Below are 22943 nucleotides of genomic sequence, written 5' to 3' on the forward strand. Positions count from 1 at the left end.
GCAATCGCACTTGGGGCAGTCGAAGCGTCGACGAGAACGTAGATGAATGACAGCACTGAGAATCGGATGTCAAAAAGAGCTTCTGCATCGTTGTAACACTAAGCGGAGCGAGTGTTTGAATTCTGGATTATCAGCACGCAATTGTACATAGACTTGGGGTCTCCAGATTCGTTCCTACCTAATCGCGCAGAAGCGAAACAGGATTCAAGCTGAGACACCCACGCTAGGCATCAGTTTTTCGACTTGCGACGCAACACGCAACTTTAGAGCCATCACTGCATCTCGACTGCGCCCGACGACACCACCCCAACGCCCACCATGGCCTCGAAACAGCACCGGCGACTGCTGGTGCCCTGGATCTACGACATAGGAGTATTTGTCTTCACGCTATGCCTGGATATATTCTTCCGCGAAGTGTACCCGCGCAACGCGTGGCGTGTGCCTGCAAAGGGGCCGGTCGTCATCATTGCGGCGCCGCACGCCAACCAATTCGTCGACTCGGCACTGCTGATGCGCATCCTCTCTCACCATGCGAACCGGCGCGTGTCGTTCCTCATCGCCGAAAAGTCGATGCGGGAGCCGTACATCGGCGCGCTGGCTAGTCGTATGGGCGCGCTGCCTGTTGTGCGCGCAATGGACAACATCAAGCCGGGTGCCGGGAAGATCTACTTGCCCGATCCGGAAGGCGACCCGACCCTGGTGCGTGGCAAGGATGGCGTCGACTTCACCTCCTCCGCCTACATGGTCGGCGGCAACCTTATCCTGCCCAAGGTTGGCGACGAGAGCCCCGATCAGCAGCCCATCGCCGAGATCCTGTCTCAAGACTCGCTGCGCCTGCGGACTCCGTTTAAGACTTTCGAGCCCGACCATCCATTGCACAAGGCGCTCCGCGAGGGCGCCGCCTTCAAGGTATCGCCGCACATAGACCAGCACAAGATGTTCGACGCCGTCTACAACGAGCTCTGCGCCGGTGGATGCATCGGTATTTTCCCAGAAGGCGGCTCTCATGACCGCCCGTCTCTCCTCCCTCTGAAGGCTGGCGCCGCCATCATCGCACTCGGCACTCTCGCCCGTGAGCGTGACTGCGGCCTCACCATCCTCCCCTGCGGCATGAACTACTTCCACCCCAACAAGTTCCGCTCGCGCGCCGTCGTCGAGTTCGGCAGCCCCATCCGCGTTGCACCCGCCCAGGTCGACGCCTTCCAAGCCGGCGGCGACGAGAAGCGGCACGCCGTCAGCTCGTTGCTAGCGACGATCGAGGAAGCGCTGGCCGCCGTGACGCAGCAGGCGCCGGACCACGAGACGCTGATGCTGGTGCAGGCGACGCGGCGGCTGTACAAGCCGCTGCGGGCCAAGCTGCCGCTCGCGACGACGGTCGAGCTCAACCGGCGCTTGCTCGAGGGCTACGCGCGCTTCCGGCACGCGCCGCAGGTCGAGGCGCTGACGCGCTCCGTGCTGGCCTACAACCGCCAGCTGCGCGCGCTGGGCGTCAAGGACCACCAGGTCGAGTGGGGCGACGTCGGCCGCCGGCCCTGGCTCTTCGTGCTCGCCACGCTGCTGTACCGCGTCTTCTTCCTCGCCGCCCTCGTCGCCGGCACCCTGCCGTCGCTCGCCCTGTTCTGGCCCGTCTTCGTCACGTCCAAGGCCATCTCGGTCAAGAAACAGCGCAAGGCCCTCGCCAACTCGTCGGTCAAGCTCGAGGCCCGCGACGTGGTTGGCACGTGGAAGATGCTCGTCGCCCTCGGCCTCGCGCCCGCCCTGTACGTGTGGTACACGAGCGTCGTCTCCGTCTGGCTCGTCTTCTGCCGCGGCGGCGGCAAGCTGTGCGTCGACGCCGCCCCTTGGTGGGCCAGGGCCACGACGTGGGTGCCCGCCTGGCTGCCGCTGAAGCTGTTCGTGCCCGCCTTCTTCGCGCTGATGGTCGCCGTCACGTTTGCCGGGCTGAGGATCGGAGAGGTGGGCATGGACGTCGTGAAGAGCTTGCCGCCGCTGCTGGTCGCGTTGAATCCGTTCAGCAAGGGTGCGTTGGTGCGGCTGAGGGAGAGGAGGAGGCAGGTGGCGAAGGAGGTGGTCGAGGTCATTGAGAGGTTTGGGCCTGAGGTGTTCCCTGATTTCGAGGAACAGAGGTTGTTGTTCGCGAAGAAGGGAGAGGATGAGGACGTGAGTAGTGATGATGAGGGGCCGAGATACGACGATGGGGTGGTGGAGTCGGAAATGAAAAAGGACGTGTGATGATGGGGTTGTAAAGTATGGACGTTCACTGAAAAGCTTAGATACTCTGGGATTTCGTAGGCAGGAATACTCTAATAATGCTTATCACTCTACTTTGGGGTACTACTCCGGAGAAGATTCTTGTAAAGCTTCAGGAAAAAAAAAAAACCTTCGTCTGCCTCTATGAAGGGACACGGTTAAAGAAAGGCTTCTCACAGGAATAACCTCCAATTTCACATCCCAGCGCGCCGACCGCCTTATCGCCTTCACCGCCGTTCGAACCACTCTTGTGGCACTTATCTTGCTCTCCGTTCACCTTTAAGGAAAACCACGAGCTGACTGACCAGAAAAAAAAAAGGCAAAAAACCTGCGCCTGCCCATCTGAGCCGTAGCTCGGCGGACGGAGGGCTCTATGGCCCTCTTGGCAGGGAAAAACCCCCAAGCTTGCCCAAGGCTTCATTGGGATTTTTATTGTGGATAGGCAGCTGCTCTTTGTTTTTGTCCTTTTCTTTTTTCGACCTATCACAAGTGAGGTTAGCATGTTCTTTCATTTAAGTGGTAACTAGAGTAGTTACCATTCTGCCACGAAACCGTGGCAGTGCCCTGTGGGCGAAAGGGAAGGCTGACCTGTCGATTTATATACCTCACCTGGCTTCCAGATCTTCCGCCGAACAACTTCCACACCACCAGAACCAGAACCGCATATCCTTCCTGATCACACTCGTCGAATGAACCCTCAACGACCACGTGCGCCTGAAAAATATCTTTGTCGGAACTCACTCAAACCGTAATTTTCATTGGACGTTATTTTCGCATCTCAACCAGTCAGACCTACGCCTACTTGCTCTTCAAAGTCCTCTGCTTCTCCGCATCCCTCACAATCTTCTCCTTGATGAACAGACCCTTCCTCCTCCGCACACTCTCCATGTACCTCTTAGCCACATTCTCCTTGTCCGCCAACTCACCCAAATCCTCAATCTCCTCTTCCGTCCACGGCACCCAAAACGGATCCTCATCCAACATCTCGTAACCCACAAACACCAACTGCGGCTGTGCGGCACCGCTCGTCCTCTTGCGCATCTCCTCGCTGAAGCCGAAGCTCTCAGCGACGGGCAGCAGTGCGGTGATGCTGAAGAAGGGGGTGCCCTCCTTCATGGCCTCGCTGACGATGCGGCCGCGGCGGCGGGTGACGACGCCGTAGACGCGGCCGAGGACCTCGGTGCTGCACTGGATCTCGCAGCTGTACATGGCGAGCAGCATGCGCGGCGACCAGTCCTGGAAGCCGGCGTGCACGCCGCCGCGCACCGCCTTGATGACCTCGCCCGTCAGCCGCCCCAGCGCCGACCGGTCGCCCGCCGCGCCCGCGTCGATCTCGACGGCTTCGACCTGCACCGCGATGCCCTGCACCGGCTCGTTGCAGAGCGGGCCCTGGTACGTCGCCAGCTGGAAGGCGTAGGTGATCTTGTCGGTGAAGTCGTGCGGCGTGAGGACGTCGGTCGTCGAGGCGGGCGCGAGCGCCGAGTGGTGCTCGGGGTCGGTGGAGAGGCTGTGATGGTGTCTTGTTAGCGTTTCGATGTCCGCGGTCTCGCGCATGCTCCCACATGTCTTGGATAATGAAGACAGGGGATACTTACAGATGTGGCAGCACCCTCTGCCCGGTCTCATCAATCAGCAAATTCGGCCCTATCCGCCTGGGTCCAAAGGCCGCAATCTTCTCCGCGACGCCGGCCCAAACTTCGCTCTCGCCCTTGGCCTCGGCGAAGGCATCGAGAAGTTGTTTCCGGAAATCCTTGATGGTAAGGACGTTGCCGCCCTCGGTGACGTCAATGTCTGCCTCAAGTTCTTCCTTGCCCTCTTCTTCTTGTTCTCCTTCTCCCTCGGGGGCATCCACCACACCCTTCTTTTCTTCTTCTTCAGCGCGACGCTGGGCGTACAGCCGCTTGATCGCACCCGCGTTTTTCGCCAAGAACTCCGTGACAGGCGCGGGCAGCGGACGCACCCTCAGCCTAATCGTAACGTGCTTGCTCGTGGTGACGGCGACGACCGTACCGCGCGGTAGATCCTTGTTCTGCGGAGGGTTCATCTCGGCAGCAGCCACGATGCTCTCCCTGTACGGCACAATCGGAGCGCCAGCCTGGATCTCGCAGTGCGCGAAGCGCTCCCGCAGGTCCTTCAAGCAGCGCTCCAGATGCAGCTCGCCGGCCGTCAGGATGACGTGCTCGCCGCTCTCCAGCACCTCGTACTGCACGCACGGGTCGCTCTGGACCAGCAGCTTCAGGCCGGCCACCATCTTGCCCAGGTCTCCCGGGTTCTCTGGCTCCAGCGCGACGCGCACGATGGGGTGCGAGCCGAGGTTGACTCCCGCAAGGTTGACGCCGCCGTCGAGCTGGCTGCAGATGGTGCCGCTCTTCAGCACGTGCCCGGCCAGCCCGCCGATGCCGAAGACGCAGCCCGCCGGCACCGTCGTCAGCGGCTCCAGCCCGCGGCCCATGAGCAGGTACAGCGCCGTGATCGTCACCTTCTGCGGCTCCGGGCTGGCGTGCGCCGCCGCCGGCGTGAACTTGGGCGGCAGCACGTAGATCTCGTCGCCGACGCTGAGCGTGCCCGAGTAGATGCGCGCGAAGCCGATGAGGTGTTCGGGATCGACCTTTTGCTGCTCTGATTCACCCCCTTCTGCGTCCTGTGGCCCATCTTCGCTGATGACGGCTGTGGCACCGAAGGTCTGGGTCATGCTGGACACTTCGTCGTCGTCGGCGCCGTTCTGGAGAGCTTGTGCGCGTGCGAACTCGGCGCGCTTTTTGCGTGCGAGTTCCCGTGCTTCTTCTGCGCTCAGGCTGCCACCTCCGCGCCGTTTGTTCTCTGGCAGCTCGCTTTCTGGTACGGAGACCATCTTACTGACATAGGCAACAACGGGCGCTCCCTTCTCCTTCTTGAAGTTGACCATCGCGTCCTGAATCTTAGGATCAACGTGGTCTGCGCCAGGTGATTGCTCGACAAGCTCCTTCATCCGCGCTGCTTGGGCGGCTGGGGGCGATGGGAGAGACTCGATAACAGAGACCAGGACAGCGGTCGAAAGCGGTAACCAGGCCGCGAAGATGGCCATGAGGAGAGTTCGGGGATCTCGCGAACGCAGGATATGAGGCGGAAGGGTGAGGTTAAGACCTTTGGTGATCTTCTCGACCAGGGTAGAATCTCTGCATGAGACGAAAGAATAAGCTTCTGATTTCGCTATAGGAACCTATACAACGAACACAGGTGAGAAAGGAGAAAAGGAAATCCACGCACCCCTTCCCTTTGCTGCCGCCTGTTGTGGCTTCATAGACGGCCCAAACTTGCTCCAGAACCAGTTGCACGAAGATGGGCTTGAGCGCTCTCCCCTTCAAGTGTTTTGAGCCTAGGACTTTCTTTGTCTTGGGATCGAGATAGAAATCTCCCCACAGGACTTTCTCTAGCACCGAGCGCTTGATGCCGAGCTTCCGCTCGTACAGCGCAGCGAACTGCTTTACGGTGAACGCCCAGCCGTCAATGGCACTGCTGAAGATAACGTTGTTCTTCTCCGGTGCAAAGTAGATGTCCTCGTCATCCTTTTCCTCGTAGTCCGCGGTAGCTTCGCTAGGTACTTCGCTGCCATCGACCGTGTCGGCGCGCTCTTTTGCCTTGGCGCTGATGCGCTCGTCCATTCTTTCTCTCCATTTCAAGTCGTCTTCCATACGCTCACCTTGGAAAAAGCTGCCCATGACAGCGTTTACCTGTTCTAGCAACTTACTCAGATGGGTGTACGCTTCACCAGGGCTCATTTTCAGCTCCGTGATCAGACGATCCATCTTGTTGATGACAAGGAGAGGCTTCAGCTTCTCTACCCATGTCTGGCGCAGGACCGTTACGGTCTGACTGCACACTCCTTCGACCGCGTCTACCAGCACGACTGCGCCATCGCAGAGTCTCGAGGCTGTCGACACCTCGCTGCTAAAGTCGATGTGGCCCGGCGAGTCTATGAGGTTGATAAGGTTTTCCTGGCGCACCGGCTCGGCGTCGGGGGCGGAGCGGCGCATCAGCGAAAAATAGAGGGAAATGGCGGACGACTCCATGGTGATACCGCGCAGCTGCTCGTCCGGGCGCGAATCCAGGTAGCGGATCTTGCCGGCAAGCTTTGGTGATATAATGCCATTGGTTGCGATCAGGGCATCCGTGAGCGACGTCTTGCCGTGGTCCTTTCATGTCTCAGATGTGTCAGTGTGCTGGTCGGAAACGTCGTGGGTATCGCGAGGGAGGCACGGCTCAACGTACAACGTGGGCGAGGATGCAGATCTGGAGGAGACAGTCAGCAAAAGCGTTGAAAGAGGTGGATGCAAGGGCGCACGTTGCGGATCCCATCGTGGGCTTGTTGCAGCTCCACGAGCTTCTCTGCGCCGACGACGGGCATGGTGCTGCGGGCGCTAGGTCTGCGCAGTAGGTTAGGCGGGTGTGCGTGCGCTGGAAGTAATGCAGCGGAGAGCGCGCGCAAAAGCGGAGTTTTGTAGTAGGCAGCGGAGAGAAATGTTGCGCCCCGCTGTTGGTGTGGCGTGCGGCATTACAACGAATGGCTCATGATGTGTCAATGCGCCATGTACTATGCCGTCACGTCCCCGTATCGTGCAGCCTCGCTAGCTCACTTTCTCTCAAGCCCCTAAACAAGCAATATGCAGCACACGACTCTGTGACCGCGGCCCCGCCCAACGCCGTTGCCAAAACTCTACGCCTGCCCGCTGCCCGCGCCCTGCGCTGCGACTCCAGGCCAGATCACGCAGCGCCCTGTGAAAGTGCACCGCTCATGCCTTCCGTCGCACCCCTGGCACCATCTCCGCATTCGACAAGCTTCAAACATACTCGCACTCCGTGACAACGCAGCACGCCCATGCCCCCGTAGCCGCCTGCGATCCTACCGATACATCATACCCGCGCCTCCGCTATCTAGTCCGCACACCTTCTTCTACGCACACAATGGCCGACGTAGCCCCCGCTACTGCGCCGCAGAACATCCCTTCGCACCCTGCTGCTCCCATGCGCATCAGGACCGGCACGCCGCCGCCGCCCGATGAGGCCACGCGGAAGGGAGACTTGGGCCTGGGTGTCTTCTCGCCCGTCAATCAGAACGGCAGCTTCGAGTTTGACCGTGTGCTCAAGTCAGGCGAGTTGTTGAAGCGCACGAGGAAGACCAAGGTTCGCAATCACACCTCCCGCGAGAAAACCCGCAACAAAAATGCTAACGAATGCGCTTTCAGACCTGGAAGACCGTCTACCTTGTGCTGCGCCCGCATACCCTCTCCATCTACAAGGACCGCGACGAGACGCGCCTGCGCCACCAAATAGCCCTGAACGAAATCACCGCCGTCGCCCGCCAGCGCGACAATTCCAAGAAAGCCAAGCACGTCTTCGGACTTTTCTCGCCCTCGCGCAACTACCATCTTGCTGCGCTTTCTGATCAAGATGCGCAAGATTGGGTCGAGTTCATCCGCCGCGAGTCGCGCATCGACGAGGAGGAACAGGAGATGATCCTGGCGAGCCCGAGCGGAGGAGGCAAGACCGTGAACAACCGGAATCGCAGCGCAGAGCGCAAGGCACGGGAACAGCTCCTGTCCAGCTCGTCGGAGGGCGAAGGCCTCACCCGGCCGCCGAGTTCGATGCGCCCAGAAGATCTTCACAGCGCAAGGCGGCCCTCGCACACCTTCCCTTACTCGGGCAACGAGCAGGCCTCCTTTTCCGACTACTCCGATACGCCAGTCCCCACCGGATTCCGCGAGTCGACGCTCTCCTTTTCGCAGCCAAATGAAGGCAATGCTGGCGCTGGCTACGAGAGCTCCGTCAGCGGACGTCCGAGCCTGGGCCGAAACGTGAGCCAGATGAGCAGCGCTGGCGCCAACGCTGAAGCTGGTGGTGCTGGCAAGAAGTCAGACGATGAACGTGTGGTATGCCAAGGCTGGCTGTATATCCTCAAGTCGAAAGGCGGTGTTAGACAGTGGAAGAAGCTTTGGGTGGTACTCCGCCCCAAGTCACTTGGTCTCTACAAGAACGAAGATGTAAGTACCCTTTCACCCTCGATACCCAGATTAGACCGCATGATTCTAAATCAGTCCAGGAGTACTCTGCCAACCTCATCATCCCTTTCAACAACATCCTCAACGCTGTCGAAATCGACCCCATGTCCAAGACGAAACGTTTCTGCATGCAACTCATCACCGATCAGCGCAACTACCGCTTCTGCGCGCCTGACGAAGAGAACATGACAAAATGGCTCGGCGCATTTAAGAGCCTTCTCGCCAGACGCAAGGAGGCGGAGATGGCTCGCCGCGTCGCCGATGGTCAACCACAAGCGCCGGCGCCAGCGCCAGGTGCCCCGGTCCCCGGATCGAGAGTCGTGTCCGGCTCCAGCACAGCCAGCGGCCAGCGCGCTGCTGCACTACCAGTGCGGTAATCTAGCGCTTATAGTGAAGAGAACAAAACAAAAGAAGAAAAAAGCAAAAACAAACGTAAGCATGTGTTCATGAAGGATGCACGCCTGTACTACCACCGAACCTCCACAATACAGTGATCAAGGGCGCATTTGAAATGGCAGCCGGTCGCTTAACAAACTTTACGGATGAAGCAAATCACCCCGGTGACCTTTCTAAAGCGTCTTCTTGCTTTGACGGGGAAAATATGTTATCTGCTCTGTAATGCTGCTGCTTCTTTTTCTTCTTTAACTCGGACTTCTTTCTTCTTCGGAAGCAGCAAAGCACAAATATGATTTTACGATGGACCGATTGATTGATTAATTGATTGATTGAACGGGATCTGCAATTGATTTGAATTGCCGAAGTGCGCTTTTTTTTTACGGCGGAATATGCCTTGGACCAAAGCGCGCTTTGCCCTCTCCTTTACTTTTCTTACTGTCCCTTACGATAACAAAAGATTTCGACCTATATATAAATTGTAATATCACTTGTCAAGAAGAGGGCGGTGTTGGGACATTCCCATCATCCAGCCTTTTTCTTGTTTTTCTCGTTGAGCGAGGGGATTCGTTTGGCGCTTTATATTTAGCTTTTGTAATCAAACTGTAATATAATAATTCGAATTCACAATTTCCTTGGCGAAACATCCTGCGGTGCTTGTATTGCTTGTCGCATGATCGATCGGTTTGGAAGAGATGCGGATGAGAAATAAGCGCGCGGCAAAAGCAGCCATCGCTTGCTGAAATGGACATGAAACAAACCGTCTACTGGAAAATGAAGAAGGGGGCGTGCAGTGTTTTGGATATGAGTGTATTTCCATCTTCTATTCGTCCTGGGCTCAACATTTGGAGAAGAGGGCGAGAATGCAGATGGTCACCCTGCATCTGTTGGCGCATACACAATGCACCACCAGCGCGCTAGGGATCGGACGTCAGATTAGCGTTGGATCTCGGTCTAGGGGCGGGTCGACTCCAGTGAGCTGGGAATGGTGTCCCAGACTTTGAGTTGAGCTTACGTCGAAGATCAACAATCATCACTTCGGCAACAGGAGCGTTGGGCGTTTGCCGAGAGAAAACAAAACACGTCACGCGTTTGCGGCGCATTATTCGTATGGGAATTAGAGAATTATCATTTCCCTTATTTTTCGCATTCATCAAAAGAGTATCTGGCCTTACAGCAGGGGTGCATGGGGGTAATCAATCTTTAAGTGGGGAAAAAAGTCCGTATCAATGCCAGTCCTCAGAGTGGCATCATAAGTCGCAACCGAAAAAAAGAAATGACTTCCGGCCCAGGCCGCAAGAAAGAATGCCTATCGCCCATAAAACTATCCCATGTCCAGCTTAGTACCTGGGAGGGTAACCACCCTGACCCGGCGGCGGGCCGGGCGGGGGACGGCCGTAACCGCCCTGACCAGGCGGAGGACCACCGTACTGGCCGGGAGGCGGACCACCATAACCGCCCTGCGGAGGATAGCCCTGAGGAGGCTGGCCGTACTGGCCCTATCGTACTTGTTAGCAGATACCAAGTAGGTGATTCTCAGTTTAGCTTACCGGAGGCGGGCCACCGTAACCCTGAGGAGGGCCGCCATACTGGCCGGGAGGAGGACCACCGTAGCCGCCGGGCGGAGGAGCGCCACCGGCCTTCTCATCCTTGCGGTCGTAAGAGTGATCAATGGCACCAAGGAGGAGCTTCACAAGCCAGAGCTCAGGCGTCAGGTCAACAGGGGGGTTGGACCTGGCCATCTCGGCTGACTCGTTCTCGTAGTTGGACGTGCAGTCCACCAACGAGCCCACCTGAGGGTCCTGATCGAGTTTCGACAAGAACTCGCGAGCCTTCTCGTCGTTGCCAACCTGAGCGAACTGGAATTGAATGGCACCCGGTCCATATTGCGGCATACGGCCGAGCTCGGAGGTGGTGTTCCTGATAGCTTCGAAAACGGCATTCTGAGGCTCACCAGCGGGCTGGCCATCAGTAATGGTGATGACGAGCACAGGCTTGCGGAGCTGGCCAGCGCGAGCTTGGCGGAGAATCTCATCCAGAACGCGCTCCTTCAAATGCGTGCCCATGGGAGTGAGACCCTTGAACTGAATCTGGGACATGAGCTGCTCAATCTGCTGCTCAGTCTTGATATGCTCGGTCACCTGCGGCGGAGGAAGGGAGTTCATGAAGCGGACGGAAATGCCATCATCGTCGAACAGGGTAGCAGCGTAGGAAACGCGCTCCAGGATGAGCCTAAGGTCCTTGATGCGCTCGCCGTTCTCTTCAAATTGCATGGAGCCAGAGTCATCGATGTAGAGGAAGATGTCAAACAAGCCGAGCTTGACAACGTCATTGCCAATCTCCTGGGGCAAGCGCCAGCGCTGGCACAGCTGGGCGATCTGGTGCGAGGCGCGCTGGGCGAGCTGGTCAAGAGCAGGCGAGTTGGGCGGGTAGAAGTTCTGAAGGTTGTTCTCCTGCACAGCGGCCATGAGGGTCTGCTTGTAGGCTTGCACCTGGGCGGGGTTGGGCGGGCCTGACGGGGGCGCGCCGCCCGGAGCGCCGCCGGGGGGAGGGCCGCCATACTGAGGTTGGCCGGGAGGACCACCCTAAAACAATAAAGCGTTAGCCAATGTACTTCAATTGAGCAAATCGTGTATGCGCCCGACGAACATATCCACCATAGCCCGGGCCCTGGTTGTATTGTGGTTGTCCGTATGGTTGTTGCTGTCCGAACGGCGACTGAGGTTGTCCGTACGGCTGCGGGGGCTGGCCATATGGTTGCGGCGGTTGACCGTAGGGTTGCGGGGGCTGTCCGTAGGGTTGCGGCTGCTGTCCATAGGATTGCGGCTGTTGTCCATAGGGTTGCGGCTGTTGTCCATAGCCTGGCTGGGGAGTAGGCGCACTTCCTGCAGCCGCAAGCCCGGGTCTGCTGGACGGCGGTGGAGGAGGTGGCGGCCTGCTGTAGCCGCCCTGCTGTTGACCAAACGGCGTTGATGGTTGTTGGCCAAAGGGAGACTGGGGCGGCGCTTGAGTGTAGGGCGAGGCGGGTGGAGGAGAACCGTAGCCTTGATAGGGTTGGGCGGGAGACTGTGGCGTGTAGGCGTTAGGATTGTATCCAGGCTGCGGCGGTTGCTGTGGGTACGGCGGTTGCTGGGGCGCGCCGTAGCCTCCTGGGTAGGCCTGGTAGGACATGGCGCGACGTTTGCAAATGGTGCGCCGTCAAATGTCGAGCCAGAGAGGGGGGTAGGACGTGGAGGTGTGTCCGACAGTGGTGGTGGTGAGGTGTGCGGAATGTTTTGGCGTCTGAGTCGCAACCAGGGCTCCGGGCCGAGCGATGACGAAGGCAGGCTTGGAGGGGCAACGAAAAAAAAGCTCACGGGACGCTTACAGGAGGAGCAGCACCGCCGGGAGCGCCGGGGGTGTAGGGTTGGTACGAAGGCGCACCGGGCTTGCGACTGGGTTAGCGTGCGTGTCGCACAAGGCGCAGCATTCGGGCAGGAACGCAGTGGCAACTCACGTATCCGCCAGGTTGCTGGCCGCCGGGGGGAGGATAGCTGCCGCCGGGCGGGCCTCCAGGCGGAGGGCCGGCAGCAGCGAGCTTGGATGCGAGCTGGAAGGCGGATTTTCGTGTCAGCCTGATGGTATGACCTCACAGCGGGGTAAGGAGGGGCAGCTATCGCAAGCTTCGCGCGCGCTGGGCTGGGTTGCACTTACACCCATCGTCGACGAGAAGAGGCTGAGGCGGGTGTGCGGAAGGTGAATCAATTGAGGAGGATACCGGGTTCTAGAAGGCGTGTGCAGGTGGAGGTACGCAATATATGTTGCGTGGAGAAATGGAGCTCAACCAGGCAGATGCTGACGCCCGAGCTGAGCCCCGAGCCCCTGCCAGCTTCCTCACGCGGGCCCCGCCATGCCCAGAGCGGCAAGGGCGTCAGCGCCGCCTTCCTCTGCGCCACACCCATTGTGATTGCGTGACATCGTCGCTGCAACTTCACCTTGCATCGCCGAGGCACAGCCCGCGGGCGCCTGCTTGTTGCCCTTCCCAATCCTATCGCTCCCGGCTCCCTCCTACCGGCATACGCGGTGCTTCCCCACACTGTGGATCGTCTAAGCCATTGCAGCGGCTATCCGGCAAGCTCGGCCACCACCAGCCCTAAGGCATACCTGGCCTAAACATTCTTCGACACGTCTGCTGCTTCGTTGTTCCAAAATCATCATGTCAAACAGAAATTCTGTCGATAGACAAAAGTTGTGCAATAATTTCTCTATCCCAACGGGGCTGTGTCATGGCGATGAAATTCGCATTTCCTCTAAAGACTCCTCCAGAATGAGGCGCAGTATCAGGTAGAGCTGTTGTTCATCCTGTCTTGCTAATGGAGGAGAATGCATCAACTAGCAACATCTCCATTTGTGACCAAGGAGCCCTTCTACGGCAGTTCTGATATCCTTGCCAGTCAACATTCCGTTACGGCGTTTTTGCGCTAATGGCTTGACCATGACCTCTCTGATATATTCGTCGATCTCTTCGTGTAGATTCATCTGTGCGTGGCCATCTCGACTGATCGAATTAAGCTGCACACGTCAGCTCTAAACCGCTCCCAGCAACAGCAGGGAATGACTCACATCAAGCCTTCTCCAAACAACAGGCCTGTACCCCGGGAACATGGCCTGATAGTGGATGCGACCCTCTCGCTCAAAAGCAACAATTCCTGCAGCCCCGGGCCACAAGCCATGCTCGTCTCTTTCGTCGGCTTCCACGTTCCGTGCTCCATTCCGTTCCCTGTCCGCAACAAGGCTGATATAGACCTCCCACCTGTACATCTTTAGCTGACATATGAGCTTAAAGCGTGCAAGGTACGCGGCATCGTCTCCGAGAGCGGCGAGCCAGACTTTGAGAAGGCCCAGTTGCGCCTTTCCGTACGGAGCTTTCCTAACATCGAATTCCCAGCGCACCTGGGCGAGATGGCGCGCCAAGGCCTCGCTGCGCATCTGCTTGTTGATGAAGCAAGTGACAGGTAGAGGAATCGGGCTATGCTTGGCATGTTGTGTGTGGCCACGTTCAGTTGTGAAGTCATAGACCTTATCGCGGAGCTCTCGCGGCAGAGACATCAGGTCGCGCTTATCGTGCCGCTCAATGCTCAGCATTGGTAAAGTGTGGACGGGGTCATTTGGAAGTGAATCCATCTCAAAAAACACGATTGTTTTCGAAATCACATATTATACAAGAATAGGTTTGTGTTTTGGTCAGTTGCTCGAGAGACGAGTGGGCCCCGGACATGGGAAAGAGCTGATGTTGATAAGGCACACTGGCTCAATTCCACAAGTCATGGCCTCGGACAAGCGGCGCCGAAAGTCGTTGCCGATACCAACAACTCATCTCCTCACGCATATTCTATTTTTTCGCTTGTGACACTGCAATACAAATGGAACAACCCTAGAGACGGCCAGTACAGCTTTTGTTGTAGGAATGTATACTAGTAAAGGTGCAGATACCACACAACAAGTCCCGACGTTGACACTCCGCTTGAACCAACGTTCTCTTTCCCCGACTGCCAGCCCTTCACGCATGAATTCGACCGGTATATTTACTTGGACTCGTAAGGCTTCGCGGCTCCCTTGCCTGACAGGCCAAAGTCTGACATGTGTTGTTGAATGCAGAAAGGAGCTCAATCAAGCGCTTTCCGTCAAGGAAGCCGATCTGCTTGAGGTGCTCCATATCGCGATAGAGCTACCAAATGTGAGCTTCAAGGACGCTTGCATCTCCAAAGCGGTAGGAAAATGAGAAATCGACTTCAGCACCACGTTCTTCATCGGGCTTTCGAACCTTGTCCGTCAGAGTGATGTTTACCTCGACCAATGCGGAGAATGAATCATCTACGAAGATATTGAAGATTCTCAAGTATCGCGCAGCCTTTCCGATAACCTTTAACCTTCGTTACGAAACAATTTGTTTCCATGTGCGGCATAGTGGCACGGTAAGAAGGTATTGACGTCACTGACGTAAGTGTGGCTTAATAATAACGCGAACACCACCATGAGGCAAATACAGGCATGTTCGGGGGAAAAAGACGCGTGAAGTACTCCATCAGTCTCAAGAAAAGCTAGCTTCTCTACCAGCTGATATGTTTCGGTCTGTACCTACAATGATCAAGGAAGCCGCTCAGCGGCTACCTTCGATTGATGAAAATGCCTTCGGCGCTATGTTTGATTCCTTTGGACAATCCCGCGTTGTCCTGATTGGCGACGGAAGGTATCCATTGCACTTTGTCCAAAGCAGTACAGAAATGACCGCACCAACAGCCACGGCACCTCCGAGTTCTACCGCGCGAGAGCTGCCATAACACAACGCCTGATCACCCACCATGGCTTCAACATCGTCGCCATCGAAGCCGACTGGCCAGACGCCAAAGTAGTGGACCGCTACGTACGGCACACACCTTCCAAGTCCACCAACCAGTCGCCCAGAGACATGGGCGTCTTCGACCACTTCCCGCGCTGGATGTGGCGCAACACCGAAGTGCAGTCATTCGTGCACTGGCTCCGGCGGCACAACGCTGCGCTTCCGGCCGAGCAGCGCACCCAGATCGCCGGTCTGGATCTGTACTCGATGGGCACGTCGATCCGGCATGTACAGGACTATCTCAGCCACCACGACCCGGACCTAGCCGCGCTCGCCAAGATGCGGTACTCGTGTCTGGAGCCGTGGGTGGACGACCCGGTCGTTTATGGAAGGACTTTCGCTAAGGGCGTGGCGCCGTGCGAGAAGGGCGTCGTCAACATGCTGCGTGACCTGTTGGAGCGGCGGCTCGACATTGATGGGCAGGATGACGGCGATGGCTTCTTCGATGCGGAGATGAATGCGCGCCTGGTGCGTGATGCCGAGAAGTACTACCGGGCCATGTTCTACGGTAGTGACGCCAGCTGGAATCTGCGCGATTCGCACTTCTTCAATACTCTGAACCGTCTGCTGCAAAATCGTAAGAGTAGAAATGGGGGTTCTCCAGCCAAGGCCGTTGTGTGGGCGCACAACTCACATGTCGGCGATGCGCGCTTCACGGACATGGGTGAGAGCAGGAAAGAGCTCAACATGGGCCAACTGTGCAAGGAGCAGTGGGGTGCCAGCTGCACCATCATCGGCTGCGGGACGCACACAGGCACCGTTGCTGCCGCGCACGAGTGGGATGATCCTATGGAGGTCATGAACGTCAAACCTTCACGCGCGGATAGCTACGAGCGGCTGATGCATGACACTGGGATGCCTTCATTCATGTTGGATCTGCGCAAGGGTGTGCTGAACGACGGACTGAGGAAGGAACTGATGAAGAAACGCTTGGAGAGATTCATTGGCGTGATTTACCGTCCATACACTGAGCGCTGGAGCCACTACTCCACCGCTGTCTTACCCCGTCAGCTAGATTGCTTTGTCTGGTTTGACGAGACGGAGGCGGTGCACGCGTTTGAGACGGCACAGCCTGACGAACAACCATCCGCAGGGGAGACGTATCCATTTGGCTTTTGAGACATTTTAGAAAATATTTCCAGAGAATTGTACATTCCTTGTCATAGCAGTGCTGCCACTATCCTTAATTTTGTGAAGTATCAAGCTGGGACGGAATGACATAGCTCTCCCAAGCCGTGATGGAATCTGAATACAGAACGGACGCCGTCCACGTCGCTCTTATCTCATGGCCACCGTGTGAGGTCCCCATTAGCCATGCTTCTTCAGCCAGCTGTGTGTTGCCAAATGCAAGAGCCTGTGCATGCTATGGAACTCAATTTGTTGTGGCTGCTCCGAGTAGCGTCTTGTAGCAAATGCATGTACAGTCAGTGTACCTGAGTATATTAACTGACTACGCTGTATTAAACCTTGACAATCGGGTTCATTCCAGTACTTTTTTGCCCCTTAGGAGGCCTACGTCATCGGCGTGACGTACTGGGTACGGCCAAGCTTTACCTATTCGGCGTCGCTGGACGACTGTTCCTTAACTGTTTAAGCTTCTAAACCATTATCTAAGATAAAATGGTCTGGCTGCGGACGACAAACCCGTAGGAGGAGGCTCTGTGAGAGGTTTGCGAGAGAGTGTGTGTGCACGTGCACTGGAGCTAATCGCGTCCTACACTAGAAACTTTCTACCAAGGACATCTAAAGACGGGCCGAGGAGGAATACTACTTCATCGGAGCGGCGCCCGCATCCGTTGCTGGCTCGTTATTGTTGCGGCTTATTATTCCGTAAACCCACTGGGCGGCTATCGCGCGTTTCCGTCGGGCCCCCGCTGGAGACACGGTTCAGAAGCGCGTATGCAGCCACCCAGCGCGAGCAACCATGGACGACCAGGACCACACTGGATTGTCGGAAAATTTTACCGTAAGGGATGAGTAGAGAGCCCGCAGGTCGTCTCTTCATCGGCAAATCCGATCGCTTTTCCCTGCTCTATTGCTTTCGTGCGGAGAGATTGCCAGGTTGGGCATGTCATGCCTTCCCCCCCACTCTTTTTTTTCGTTTAGAGAATGAGAATCACGAGAATAGTGACTGTCGCTTAGCCAGTCTCTGTGGAGTAGGAGAGGATAGGCTCCTATGAGAGCTTAACGAGGCGCCACTCGACGCAAATGATGTCAGCGCTGATTTAGACCAAGCAGTGCACGACGGCCCGGTTTTTCTTGCCACAGACATTGCTTTTTCGTGGCCGTGAGGGATGAATCGCTGGATATGTTACATGGCACGAAAACCATAAGGTCACAAATTCTCGGCGACGTCGTCACTGTGGTGCAATACTGTGTGGCTGACGTGGAAATTCGATCATCGTGAAAACTGCGCATCAAAGCCACTATGGTCGGGGTGTGACGTCCGCGTAGGCAGACGATCCACCTCACTCGTGGAAAGTGGTGGGGAGGTGGACAGCGCTCCGCGAGCTGCGCGCTTTGATGTCACCGGTAAGCAGAGGTGACCAGACAGGGTATAGAGAGAGAGATCCTCTCCTGGCAGGCTCAGATACCCAATGTCCGTTTAGCCGAGATGGAAATCCGATATCGAGATCCAAAGATTACGCAAATATGTTGTCGCTTCGGAGATAGACCCCGTCTCCCCGTCGGCATGGAGTACCGGCTCCGGTACCCGGTTTATATATGGGCATCCTCTCCCATTTCGTTGACAGCAAGCCGTACAAGTCAGCATTGATCACCAATCCGCATGGAAATATCTATATCATTGCACTTGCCCGTGTAATGTACGCTACGGTGCGTCGGATATGTTCTGTTTGTTCAAGAATTTGTGGACCGCAGCATTTAGAAAGAGACGAGTTAACTGCACTACAGCTTGGACGCCTACCCAACGTCTTTACTGGATGGAATTTTATGACGACCGCACGGTTTGGGCCTCCTATCGTCGCAGTGGTGTTACCTGAGGCTTACATCCCACATTCCAACGCTCGGCGAGGCTGAGCTCGATTAGAGAGACGCGCCACCCGCTTTCGACTGCTGCATCCGCAGTAGCTGAGGCATGCGCAAGCTCTGCGGCATCTTGGAATCCATCAGCGATGAGTTGGCGCACAGACTCGCTGATGACTTAGGTCAATAGTCATGCGAGCAATGAAGCCTTCGACCTGCCCGGGCTGTCATAAACCGGTATAATAACTGGCCGACACCACATTGAACATCAGCAATTGGGTTTATTCCAGTTATCTCGCCCTCGTGGAAGCCCGCGGTACCGGCGTGGCGTCGTGGATGAGGTCGAGCCTTGCATTGATAGAGTTGTAATGCGGCTCTCCAGGGCAGATATGCGCTGGGGGCCACCATCGGCACCGGATATGCAATCCACACCAGGAACTGCACACAGACAGGGCGTTGCCGTCGCACTGCGGATGCAAGCCTAGGAGAGGACTTGGACCGATGACTGGAGCTTACTGGCGTTGGTAAGTGACAGCAACGACAACTCCATGCTTGGCCTGGCTGGATTTGCGGTAGCGGCTCAAGTCAGACTCGATCGGCGGTGGGTGTACAAGGCTCTGTATGGGCTGAAGAGAAGACGACATTTACATTTCAGAGTGGAGCGTGCGACGCTGGTCCACGGGCTAGAAGCCTGTTGCCTCAGTAGGGTGGATCGGAATAGACAACCTGCCTTATATGCCACTGATGGACGTGGACCACTTCGCAGGAGGACGGAAAGAGCTAGGGAGCTAAACCAGGGTCGCCTGTCAGTCTCAAATATGCAGTGGAAGTTGGGGAGCACTGGCATAGGACGAGGAAATTGCCACCGGACGGAGTATACTCCGTAGCGCCGACCTGGACTTCTTCCTCTCGCACGACACGCTTCACCGTGCCACATCGTACTGGAGTAATTGGCTCGCTGGATCTCCGTCTAAAACCCGCATCTCGCGTCTGTGGGAGTTATCTCCTGTCCAGAGAGGGCAGCCTGAGCCTGTTGACGCTCTCTTGATGAAGAGCAAGGCAGCGGAAACGATTCCGAACAGACACCATCCCGCATTCAGCACCTCGTGCGCGTGCATTTATGTCCCGGACAAATGACTGCATTCTTGGTGGGTTGGCTTTAAAACCTGTTTTGGCACGAGAGTTCCCATCTGGATGGCCTCCATTTGGACTTTCTACGCTCATTGGCTCATGGCAGCGCGATGACGTCTAGTACTCCGGCCGGCAGTGCTGTGCCGAGCCTACCAGGAACCACGTCTTATAATCTGGGTGACTTCCGTCTATCTCGCGGCCTCGGATACCACTCCGCCGCCGCCGCCAGATGAAGCTGATGACTATGCTCCCACAAACCAGCCGGAACGGATTATATAATTCAGCTGGAATGTCTCGTCCTCATCTACGTATGCTGCATAACAAAGATTAAGCGGATCACTCACGCCTTGGACTCGTTACTGTTGCGCTCCGTAGCTTCCGATGAAGCACGCAGAAAGTGAGTTCCTAACATCTGAGCATTATGGATATCTAAATAAAGAGAAACAAAGTCCTCAACTTCAACAACGAAACTAAGTCATGTTATGCCCATGCGAATCCACACATTCCATCGACGTCAATGTTAGGACCGCATCATAGGAGAAATGACTTATGTTTAAACTGGCCCCAGAATAGGGGAACGAACGGAGAAGGCTACAACATGGGAGACGCTAACACGGGCGGCGGTAAGTTGTCGCGCACTCTGGTATGTACCTGTTCCGCCTCACGTCTCACGTAGTCGTCGATGGGACGCGATCCACAATCTGCATGGCCGAGGACCAGCTCTTTCAGCGTGTAGACGGTATCATATAGCTCAGCCAGCTCTTCACGGAGAAACTTGTTGCGCGCCGAAAGCTGGCGGTGCTTATCCTCCAGTCTGTCGATCCACTCTCGTTTCTTCTTCCGGCACCTGTTCGCAGCCAATCGGTTCTTCTCCAGGTTCACCTCTCGCTTGGCTCGTGTCTTGGCTGTCTCGCCCCGATTTTGCCTTGTGGCCCTGCTACGGCCTTTACGCTTGCCCGCTGCTTTAGGAGGCTCACATAAGGCGGATGTCGTCTGCGGGCTGCTGGCGTCCTCGCATGGAAGAAGACTGTCCCGACGTGCCGAGTCGCTGCCCGCATCAGCGAGAATATCGGTACCCAATGTCACTTGTTGGATATGCGCCGCAAAATCGTTCCCGGAAGGGGCTTGAGAAGGATTGGATGGCTGGGACAAGGCGGTATCGAAGAAGCTGGTCAGGGCGTCGGAGAGCAGCGTTGGGTCTTCGAAGTTGCGCTCCGTATCGAAGTTAGGCCCAAAGGCTAGGGACCGGTCCACGATGGACGTCATCAGTACCTCAATGTGCTGGGACGACGGAGGTGGTTTTGAAATGAGACCGGCGTGGCGAGATTCGTGTGCTGGTGAGAGCTACTACTAAGGAGACACAGCGTGAGATAAACCGTTTGTGGGAATGCTGGGTGGCGAGACGTCTTCAGCTAGGAGAGTAGGGGCAAGGATAAGTTGCGTGGAGGTGACGCCAGCAGGTGGCAGTCTGCAAGCGGGAATGATGCAAGGCGATAGCAGCCCCGGGGTAGGCGGGGCTCCCTGCGTCGAGAATTCTGCACATCGCCTGCTCTGGACTAACAGCCGAGAAACTGGGGTATTCGCGTGGGACAATGGCTGCTGGCAGTAAGCACGCGTCCTCCCGAGCGCTGCGGTGACAGGTTTTCTCGTCGCGAGAAGCGCTGCTGAGAGGTGGAAACAATAACCGGGATAAGGCGCGTGCGTCGGAAACCACTCCGAACCGTAAATGTCCACCAGGTAGGTCACCCGTCCAGCAAGTCATCCCGTCCGTCACTCTCGCCTCCCATTCACGCGTTATGAGACGCACTGGGCTGAGATGGACTGATGAGAGGCATGAGAAGAGACACCTTTTGCTGGCTACCAAGGATCCCGTAGCAGCCGCCCCATAATCCCGTGCGGCTCATCACCTGGCGAGATACAACACATTACCGGCCTCACAGACAGCACCGATCGTTCCTTGACACGTCTCCAATCGGAACATGTACCGCAGCGCACCCTGCCCTACACCAACCGTTGCGCCCCATGAACCCACTCCATGCGGCTCTTTGTTTAGGCCCGAGACGCATAGTTGCGTAACTATGAGCCTGATGTAGCCTCAATCGCAATGCAAGGCCGGCTCTCAGGCATCGTTCCAAGATCGATGACTACTTGCATTTCGTTGATCGCTAGCTGCCCCCGTCGGCTCACAAGCTGTACCTTCCAGCTTCTTGCTTTGATTGGTCCGGATATAAATCCCATTGGACTGGGTGGGGCATGCCACCTTCACCATTTCGCTAACAGATCCCTCCCAGGAGTGATAGACGGTCGGCAGTCTCTGCTTGGCTCCGCCTACATGGCCGAGCCGCCTGAACGCATGGGCTGTCTTAAGTATCTGTTTCCCCCGATCGTCTCACCCTCCATCTGCCGTACGCCATTGGCCTTGGACGGCCAAGAACGGCATACATGCTGGTCATTACCAGGTCACTTCTCGAAGAACATGGCCCATCCTTCTTGGTAGTGAGGATCTGGACCCTTGTTCCTTACGTCACTGACTCAATTTGCCGCACGTCCGCCTGCCCCACCATTTTCCTTGGTGATGTACACTGTCTGGTGAGCCGGATCCTACAAGGGGGCGGCGCGAAGCCTCGCTCTCATCTCCGCAATCGTCTCCTTCTCCACTACTTTTCCATTCGCGATGGCCAGTTGGGAATTTTGCTAAGACGAGTGGCCGTGCCCTCCATGGTCGTTGGGGAGCCGTCACCTTGCCCGGGAGCCAACATCATAAGAAAACCTCTCCAACATCCGGGGAAATCTATTGCTATGGTCAAACCGTGTCAAAAAGCCATCGAGTCCGTCGTCGTGAGAGCCAACACAACTCCCTCTCAAGGCATGCTCCTTATCGGTGATCATTCGGAGCTTGCTACCACTCCGACTCGATGACGCCGGATAAGCGGCATAGGTGAGGGGGGTAATGTTCACCAGCAGCCCACAATCCTAAACCTTAGTAGGCGAGATGTTCGCCTTCCATCGGTCATCTCGATCCATGTACAATTTTGCGGCCCAGAGATTTCACCTCGGGGCTATACCTTATGAGGGACGGTCATGGCGACAGAGTTTTGCCGACTCAAGATGGCTCAATGGGTATTCTCTCCAGTCAGAGAAAAGGTATGGGCTCAGTCCCTCCATCCTCTCATTACGTTTGTTCAGATGGAGAGATTATCTGAGCCTAGAAAAGCGTTCGTCGCAAACTAGTATTCTCTCTTACAGTGTTCACGTTATGGATCGGTGTGAATTAGTATTCTAACACGCTCTACCTACAAAATAAGGCTGTTAAAGAGAGAAGAAAGTAAAGTAAAAACACAATTGAATAATAACACGGCGAAACAATATTCCTTGCAATGAGTCACGTGCGTATGAATTCGACGAAAATAGTTTACGGCTTCCCTTACGAACGCGTACTCTCCAGTTTCAATTTAGCTTGAGTATTAGAACATGTTACATTCATCAACAGGTGCCGGTTCCCATACGTGCCATTGGCAATGGATGGGACCTGGATGCATGGTGGGTTATGGAGCTGGTCCATAGACTCGCATTTCGGCTGCCGAAGTCTTCAAACGGACGCATTCAAAACAGCCAATATGCTTTTACGAATGAGGACTCTCTGCTGGAAGCTCTTCGTAAAGGTTCACATTCACGTAGAAAGCTGAGCATCTGCGATGCGACATCCCTCAGGATCAATTACACTTCGACCTTGAACTGGAGTCTTTGTAAAATAGAGAGTACCAAAAGCG

The 22943-nt window shown here is 56.3% G+C and overlaps 7 protein-coding genes across 7 annotated transcripts; 3 read left to right on the forward strand and 4 right to left on the reverse strand.

Moving 5' to 3' along the window:
• Positions 1-318: 318 nt before the first annotated feature.
• On the forward strand, positions 319-2232 carry LTHEOB_12243 (Glycerol-3-phosphate o-acyltransferase; the record flags this gene model as incomplete). The annotated part of the gene is made up of 1 exon (XM_035509089.1): positions 319-2232. The coding sequence occupies one exon, from the start codon at positions 319-321 to the stop codon at positions 2230-2232; it is 1914 nt and encodes a 637-aa protein (XP_035364748.1).
• An 816-nt stretch (positions 2233-3048) lies between these two features.
• On the reverse strand, positions 3049-6634 carry LTHEOB_12244 (Elongation factor 2; the record flags this gene model as incomplete). The annotated part of the gene is made up of 6 exons (XM_035509090.1): positions 3049-3757; positions 3846-4972; positions 5111-5405; positions 5497-6422; positions 6499-6519; positions 6572-6634. The coding sequence occupies 6 exons, from the start codon at positions 6632-6634 to the stop codon at positions 3049-3051; spliced, it is 3141 nt and encodes a 1046-aa protein (XP_035364749.1).
• Positions 6635-7191: 557 nt separating this feature from the next.
• Positions 7192-8662, forward strand: LTHEOB_12245 (Ph domain-containing protein; the record flags this gene model as incomplete). Its single annotated transcript, XM_035509091.1, has 3 exons — positions 7192-7410; positions 7473-8267; positions 8327-8662. The coding sequence occupies 3 exons, from the start codon at positions 7192-7194 to the stop codon at positions 8660-8662; spliced, it is 1350 nt and encodes a 449-aa protein (XP_035364750.1).
• A 1356-nt stretch (positions 8663-10018) lies between these two features.
• On the reverse strand, positions 10019-12377 carry LTHEOB_12246 (Transcription factor; the record flags this gene model as incomplete). The annotated part of the gene is made up of 6 exons (XM_035509092.1): positions 10019-10177; positions 10229-11263; positions 11328-11837; positions 12046-12105; positions 12175-12267; positions 12372-12377. The coding sequence occupies 6 exons, from the start codon at positions 12375-12377 to the stop codon at positions 10019-10021; spliced, it is 1863 nt and encodes a 620-aa protein (XP_035364751.1).
• Positions 12378-13049: 672 nt separating this feature from the next.
• Positions 13050-13802, reverse strand: LTHEOB_12247 (uncharacterized protein; the record flags this gene model as incomplete). Its single annotated transcript, XM_035509093.1, has 2 exons — positions 13050-13229; positions 13281-13802. 2 exons carry the CDS (start codon positions 13800-13802, stop codon positions 13050-13052), a joined length of 702 nt encoding a protein of 233 aa, XP_035364752.1.
• A 977-nt stretch (positions 13803-14779) lies between these two features.
• Positions 14780-16176, forward strand: LTHEOB_12248 (Erythromycin esterase; the record flags this gene model as incomplete). The annotated part of the gene is made up of 2 exons (XM_035509094.1): positions 14780-14907; positions 14958-16176. The coding sequence occupies 2 exons, from the start codon at positions 14780-14782 to the stop codon at positions 16174-16176; spliced, it is 1347 nt and encodes a 448-aa protein (XP_035364753.1).
• A 3588-nt stretch (positions 16177-19764) lies between these two features.
• Positions 19765-20439, reverse strand: LTHEOB_12249 (BZIP transcription factor; the record flags this gene model as incomplete). Its single annotated transcript, XM_035509095.1, has 1 exon — positions 19765-20439. One exon carries the CDS (start codon positions 20437-20439, stop codon positions 19765-19767), a length of 675 nt encoding a protein of 224 aa, XP_035364754.1.
• Between the last annotated feature and the right edge of the window lie 2504 nt (positions 20440-22943).

This window comes from Lasiodiplodia theobromae (assembly GCF_012971845.1).
Source record: "Lasiodiplodia theobromae strain AM2As chromosome Unknown scaffold_60, whole genome shotgun sequence".
Lineage (NCBI taxonomy): Eukaryota > Fungi > Ascomycota > Dothideomycetes > Botryosphaeriales > Botryosphaeriaceae > Lasiodiplodia > Lasiodiplodia theobromae.